The 7,331-nt window shown below is 39.1% G+C and overlaps 1 protein-coding gene across 4 annotated transcripts in view; it reads left to right on the top strand.

Annotated features, from left to right (window-relative positions):
• Pan3 (poly(A) specific ribonuclease subunit PAN3) overlaps positions 1-6,681 on the top strand; it is a 116,015-nt gene extending 109,334 nt beyond the window's left edge. For all 4 annotated transcript variants that reach the window (XM_005344710.3, XM_013350949.2, XM_005344711.2 and 1 more), the window contains 2 exons: positions 1,409-1,547; positions 3,767-6,681. In XM_005344710.3, the coding sequence (XP_005344767.1) occupies positions 1,409-1,547; positions 3,767-3,907 (280 nt within the window). In that variant the 3' untranslated portion in view covers positions 3,908-6,681. The remainder of the gene's footprint in view (positions 1-1,408; positions 1,548-3,766) is intronic.
• Positions 6,682-7,331: the final 650 nt, after the last annotated feature.

The following is a 7,331-nucleotide window of genomic DNA, read 5'->3' on the forward strand; positions in this document are numbered from 1 at the left end:
ACACAGAGAAACTCTGCCTTGTACTCAATAACCAATTAATCATTCAATAGATGAGAGAGAAAACTGGAGACGAGATAGGTTAGCTACCTGGTCATGTACTGTGGACTACATCTGTACAGACAGGGCGCATCCGGAACTGTGCTCTGCGTATTGTGCTGCCCTATGCACCATGTTGTCTCCAGTGAGAAGTCCTCAAACAATGTTTGTGGGGCGAGGGTTGGCTTAGTCCATGGAGTGATAGTGGAATCTCCAGATGTCAGGTGTTGTAGAATAATTTGGTATTGTTCTTGAGAAGTCCTAACAATACTTTCCTTAAAACTTAGAATTTTGTCAGCTTGATGAGAAAGAAGTTGAATTTCAGTACTGTTTTGCTCGGGACTTACTCTTTAAGGAGCCTATTTGAGGATCTTTTATGTCTTTGATTAATTTTTATTGTGTTGTCTGATCCTTGTCTTGCTGCTTGTCTTTGGGAGCTAATCATCTCTGAGTCTCGTTGGACTTTTCCTCTGTAGATGTTTATGTATGTGGCCAAATTGACCAAAGTTTCTTTATGACTCTGAATTCGGGTTAAGAACAATATTTTATACTTTAAAATAAATGAATGATCTCATTCTTTCTCCTAAAATGCTTGTGACTTTTCCTTCCCAGTCTGTCAGTGCTGACTTTGTCCTCTCTTTTCTCCCGTAACCCCATCTAGACCCAATGGCCTTTCTTAGTGTGCTTACTGCTGTCTTGTTCTTGCTGACTGCGAAGCATGCTTCTGTTGGGGCCAGCAGCCTCGGCTTCCTCCTTCCAGGACAGGTTCATGTTTCAGCTCTGTCGTACCCCTTCTCATAGCACTGTGTAGTGGGCCAGTCCCTGCTTTCTCTGCTTACTGGAGTCACATGTTTCCTGCTAGACTGCAGTCCTCAGGTCGCTGAAAACTACAAGTGGTCTCTGGTTCTTGAGTTTCTCACAGTTCCTTACACCTTTTGGTGAAGTGTGAAAAACAGGAAGGTACCTTTTCTTTTTTTCTAAATATTTACCATTTTATGCTCCTTGGTAAAGTGGAGACTTACCTGACGTCTCTGTAACCTAGAGCATGGACAGAGGAAACATTTCCTTACAGGGCATGGCCAGAGGTGTTTAAAGACAATTTTTCCTTTTTTCTCCTTTTTATCTAGTTGTAAAGATTGAGTAGTATATAAGGGATAATTGTTCTTGTGAATTGAATGTTGAGAAATGTCATTTATGTATGTAGGGTTTGTTGAGGTTGGTGTTTTGTTTGTTTATTTGTTTGTTTTTAAGCACTTTACAGAACCCGTCTTAATTTCTTATTTACTGGGGAAAATTGAGTTAAACTTGAGTCTGAAAAATATGGCCATGTGCACGTAGAGTGACATACTGAGATCAAATATTAATTCCCCAGGTTTCAAAAGGACCCAACTTGGTCAGAGACTGGAGACCGCTATCTGTTGAAACTCTTTAGGGATCATCTTTTTCATCAGGTCACAGAAGCAGGTGCTCCCTGGATTGACCTCAGTCACATCATTTCCTGTCTTAATAAGGTAATTAGTAAGAAAACCCAGTAGTTTTTAGTAGGTTTTTTGTTATCTGTGTGTGTGTGTGTGCGTGTGCGCGTCATGCCCCAGGTTCACACACAGGGTCAGAAGACACTTTGGAGTTCATTCTCTCTTTTCTGCAGGTGTGTCAGGCTTGGTGGCAAGCACATTTACAATCCTATAATATCTCATCCACCGTGTAATTGCATTTTTAAGATCTTAAGGGTGGTAGTATTACAACTTGGTAGAGTTGTGGTATATACAAGTACTAGGAGACTGAAGACAACAGGATTTATACCTGCTATACTCTGTGAGGAATTTAAGACAGGACTCTTTCTTTCTTTCTCTCTTTCTCTCTTTCTTTCTTTCTTTCTTTCTTTCTTTCTTTCTAATTTACTTGTTTTTATTTTGTGTGTATTGGTATTTTACCTGCATATATATTCCTTGTGTGTCATATCTTGGACTTAGACGGTTGTGAGCTGCCATATGAATGCTGGGAATTGAACCTGGGTCCTCTGGATGAGCAGTCAGTGCTCTCAACCTCTAAGCCATCTCTCCAGGAATGTCTGATGCAGTGGTTCTCAACCTTCCTAATGCTGCGACCCTTTAATGCAGTTCCTTAGGTTGTAGTGACTCCAACCATAAAATTATTTTCATTACTACTTCGTAACTGTAATTTTCCTGCTATTATGAAACATCGTGTAAATACCTGTTATGCTAACCCTATGAAAAGGCCAATCAATCCCCCCTCAAAGGGATTGTGACCAATATGTTGAGAACCACTGGACTAGAGTTTTTGTTTTTCATTGTGAAAAACATCTTTTACTGCAATAAAGTGTCACAAGATGGCTGCATTTCTCTTTTCTACTTTGTTGACATGTCATTTGTTTTATTGAGTAGAACAATGAGTAATAAAAACTGTGTATGGTATGACTGCATGCATGCATGTATGTTTGCATAAGTATAGATGTGTGTACATATGGTAAAAGAGACCCTGTCTCAAGCAAGGGGGGAAGAGAAAGACTGACAAATTGTCCTCTGGCCTCCATAACATGCACAGTGGCACACACATGGGAGGAGGTGTGTTTGAGAGTAAATTATAAAAGCTTATGGTTACTTCAGGTGCTAACAAAACAATGGTCAGGTGCTAGATCCATTCCATGGCCATTTTTGTTTCCTTTCTTTCTTTTCTAAATAACTGACAATAGTTTTTCGTTTTTAAAAAGTGGAAAGAGAAAAGATTAAGCAAAATGTAAATATGACCTCAGAATGACCTCAGTAGCTAGATTGGACAGATATCAAAACTGGTGCTCATAGAGGAAGCTACAGAAATACATGGATAAGAAATGTTTTAAAAGTTAAAATGGCAAAACAGGAAGGTACTCGGTTGACATGGAATTGGTGTAGGAGGGCCTTCTGTCTATGTGTTCCTTTCATTGATTAATAAAGGAAGTGCTTTGGGCCTATAGCAGAGCTATAAGGGAACAAAGCTAGGTGGGGAAAAGAACAGAATGCTGGGAGAAAGGAGGCAGAGTTAGGAAGAAGCTATGGAGCTGCAGGATACAGATGCTGAGAATTCTACCTGGTAAGCCACAGCCATGTAGCAGTATACAGATTAATAGAAATGAGTTAAATTAATACAAGAGTTAGCCAATAAGAAGTTAGAGCTAATGGGCCAGCAGTGTTTTAATGAATACAATTTTTGTGTGGTTATTTCGGGGCTAAGCTAGCCTGGCTGCCAGGACGAACAAGTGGGCCATCCTCTTACATGGAATTGCTGGTACATTGTTACAGCTCATTGGTGACATCTAGTTGACATTCTTTGGAACACAGTTTGGCTATGGATACCATAGTACCATGAAGTATTTTTCCTAAAGAATACATATTTTTTCTGTTCTACACTGGTGTTCATAATATGTAAAATGGAAACTATTGGGTAAATAATTACAGAGTGCTGAGTTGACTGAAGACAGTAATCAAATATATTTTAAACACTAAGGCAGGAGGACGAAACATGGCAATGTTTCTTAGAAAAAAACCTTTTGAGTTGAAATTTGATGTATTTTGACCCATGGTATTGTAAGCTGTTCATGGAAATCTGAAAAGGGACTATGACAGAAATACTTCAAATATTTCATTTATCGTTGTCAAAAATGTTGTCCTAAAATGATTAAATCAGTTCTCTTCCTCGATATAAACTGCATATTTTTTATACCTTCTTTCAGCTAGATGCAGGTGTGCCAGAAAAAATAAGCCTGATTTCCAGGGATGAGAAGAGTGTGCTGGTGGTGACCTACAGTGACCTGAAACGCTGCTTTGAAAATACCTTTCAAGAACTGATTGCGGCTGCAAATGGTCAATTGTAGTACTTACTAAAATGTCCACAGGGCATGGTGAAGGCCCAAGCCTACAGCCAGTTGCACTATGGTGAACGGTCCTTCGTCTTCTGCCAACAGGAGAATGAACAGGAAGGAGTGAAGCTTCTCGCACTTGGGTCAGGTGCACTGTTACTTGAGAGGAAGAATGTCTCACTTTCTACGTACTCTGGCTGCTGCAGGCCTCTGAAGAGTTATGTCAGATCAAGGTCACCGTTTGGTGAATGATACTCCTGCTTCTGTTTTTCCACTTGTGTATGCACTAATTTTAATTTTTTAAAGACTTTTTTTTCTGATCTTTGACCTCTTGCCACATTGTATACTTATTAAGGGAACTATTTGCAAGGGCATTGGGAAACAAAAAGAGGCAGTTTTTTGCCACTGAGAGATGCAGAATTTGCTTTTGGGGGATGGGCCAACTCAGTTCATAGAAGTACAGAGTAGTGAATAGTCCTTATGAGTATCGTATGCAAACTCTGCGTGCCACCTACCTTAGCTCAAATTGAAGCTTCTGTTGTGTTTAAGAACACACAAAGAGAAATATCAGTGAGTTATCAGATATGAATTTACCCTTATTTGTTAATTTAAATCCTTTTCCAGGTAACAATTGAACAGTAGCTGAAGGAGCAGGCCCTGCTCTTCTCCAGGTTCATCCAGAGCCGCCTTCAAAGAGCCTGCCAGTCAGATACACTTACATTGATGTAATTTTTAATAACAAAAAAGAAACTGTGTTGAAGGTCTAAAGTTAAGGAGTTCTATTACTTTAGGGTCTTTCCAGTTTGCTTTTTTTTTGCCTTTGTACTACAGCTTTATAATGGTACTTTACACTGGATACAGACTCAGAGACTGTTGAGAAGGTGAACTGAGCACAGCAGTCAGTGGTCTGATCTCTGCAGTCCGACCCTGGAGGGGCACTTCTCTGCTGTGCCTTTGCACTCACTGCTTAACCCAAAGGAACAGGACTTTTGATAAAACTCACTCTGCAGGATCATCCTGAGAAGCCCATCTTACAAGTTTGCAATTTTCCTCCTTGAAACTTTGTTACTATTTGGACATACAGTTGTCGCCAAACTTGAGTATTCATGGGATTTGTGGTCACTTCGATATTGAAGACTGCCAAATACATAGGGATTTTCTCCTAAGGCCGCCTTGAAGACTTCATCTCCTTCCCAGCACTGAGTGTTCAATTTGCTCTAGGTGTGCAGCAGGAAGAAAATGTGGAGGAGACTTAGAAGGTCAGGACAGACTCCAAGCACTTGCAGCTGATGTTACTGTCTTCATTTTTAACAAGCATACATATTTGTATATTTCAGAGAAGTTTTTAACATTTCTCTGTCCACTTTTTATAAGCTTTAAATGATTTCTCTCTGCCTTGAGATTTGCATCAAGAAAAAGCACCTCTCTTCACCGCAAGCTTTGGGGACTAGAGACACACTTCACATGTTTAACAAGCACGTCTGCATCCACGAGTGGTCGCATCAGTTGTTAACGAGAAAATCAATTATTGCATTTGATCTGGATGGATTTTTAAAGAACATAATGTTCAATATTCAAAGGATAATGAGCATTTGCCACCATGATGTTCCTTTTGTTTAAAAGGAACAAGAACTTTCGATGTAACACACAAGAGTCTTTATCATTAGCTCATGTATTTGAGGAAGAGCAGCTGTCTTTTTATATGTTTTTTGACAAATCATATTGTAATTCTTTTGTACAAAAAAGAACTACTTGTATTCTAGAAGAAATATGAAATGCTTAATTTATAAGCGGGCTGGAGATTTTTTCCAATATTGTTTTCTTTGAAAATGAAAGGGGATCATCTATTTTAGTTTTGGGGGCCTGGGAACTTTTTGAAAATTTTTATTTGTGGACCAATGTTATGTGAATGCTAACGAAGGGCAGGGGTAAATTAGGGCTTGAATCTCTCGTTCTGCATAGACCAGCAAACTTCCCCTCTGCAAGGCAGGTTCACATCACAAACCCAAGAGTCTGCATCGGAAATGCTAGTCCGCTTCAGCCCCTAGTAACCTCAGGGCTTGGTTTGGGTAGTAAAGATAGTCAGCTGAACGTTTTCATGAGTAAATATTGTCAGCCAGAAAAAGTTGGTGTCGGATAAATTCATATTTTTTTTAGCTTTGTTTTATATTTATTTTTCATTTCACTTTTATTGGGAATGGTTTTCAAAAGAACTCTTGAGTTCTGCTTTGGTGTTTTTTGCAGGGAGAATTTTTTGTTTTTTATTTTTTCTTTAATTTTGGGGTTTTTTTTTTGCAGGGGGGTTGGGTTTTTTGTTTTGGTTGGTTGGTTTTTTTGTTTGTTTGGTTTTTTTTTTTTTTTTTAAAGGGAGCCCTCTTTTTCCACAATGTAAACCCACTTAGGAGGTTGTCTGAAAGTTAATATTTCGTTCATAGGAAGACTTTAATATCTGAGAGTATTGAATTAAGGATGTGAACTCCCCATAACTTCCTGTTATGACAGACACAGCACGGAAAGGACAACCCTTGAAATCATGTAGTGTCACTCATTTCAGCTGTCTGTGCCTATTTTAAGTCCTGTTAGTGTATTTACTTCATTGCAGATACCTTTGAGGGTGCCCTTGTATTTTGTTTTGACCTTGATTCTGTCATTTGGATATCAACATTGTCCCTAAAAAGCACCAGTATGTTAAGTTCTAACGTCACAATCCCAGTATCTGTTGCTCATCTTTAACCCTATTTTCAGTCTCTATGTGTATAGCAGTATTTTTTAATAAAGAATTACAGAGATAAACTTGTTTCTGTTGTTATTATTATTATTACCAGTTCATATAGTGGTGTTGGTCTTGATTGGGTTTTGAAAATTACTATGTATTTTGAAGAGCTTCTGCCTTTGGGTAAAATGGTAGCAGATTAGATTGGTGGTTTATCAGTTGCTTTTTGATTCATGTCTCCTGTGTCCTGGGTCGGTGCTAAAACTAAGACTTCAGATTAGTTTTAGACTTCAGGAGATATTGTATAAGGCTGTGTAAGAAACTACTTATCTGACAAGACGGAATGATATGGAGCTAGTCCACTCCCCGCTTTGGGGAAGGACCCCAGGGCCTCACAAAAGCTAGCTGTACAGCTTCCACTTGAGCTGCACCTGTAGCTAAGTGTGCCTCAGTGCTCAGTTTGCCATGTGGAGAGAGACTCTTTGCCAATTTCTCCCCCAAAAAAAGCATTCCTCAAGGATAAGTTGTTATTAAAAAAATGTTGGCATTTGTTGAACTTGAATAGTATTTTATTGTTGGGTTCCCCCACCCCCAATACATTTAAAATTTCTGTGATTTGAAACTATAGGATGGAAAAGTAGTCAAGACTTGATGCTCAGGGTCAAGATGGCAGAGTGATCAAGGACAGCAGATTACTTCCAGTTGAGAGACTGGCAGATGGCCTGA

The sequence above is a fragment of the Microtus ochrogaster genome, chromosome 2, assembly GCF_000317375.1.
Source record: "Microtus ochrogaster isolate Prairie Vole_2 chromosome 2, MicOch1.0, whole genome shotgun sequence".
Taxonomy (NCBI): domain Eukaryota; kingdom Metazoa; phylum Chordata; class Mammalia; order Rodentia; family Cricetidae; genus Microtus; species Microtus ochrogaster.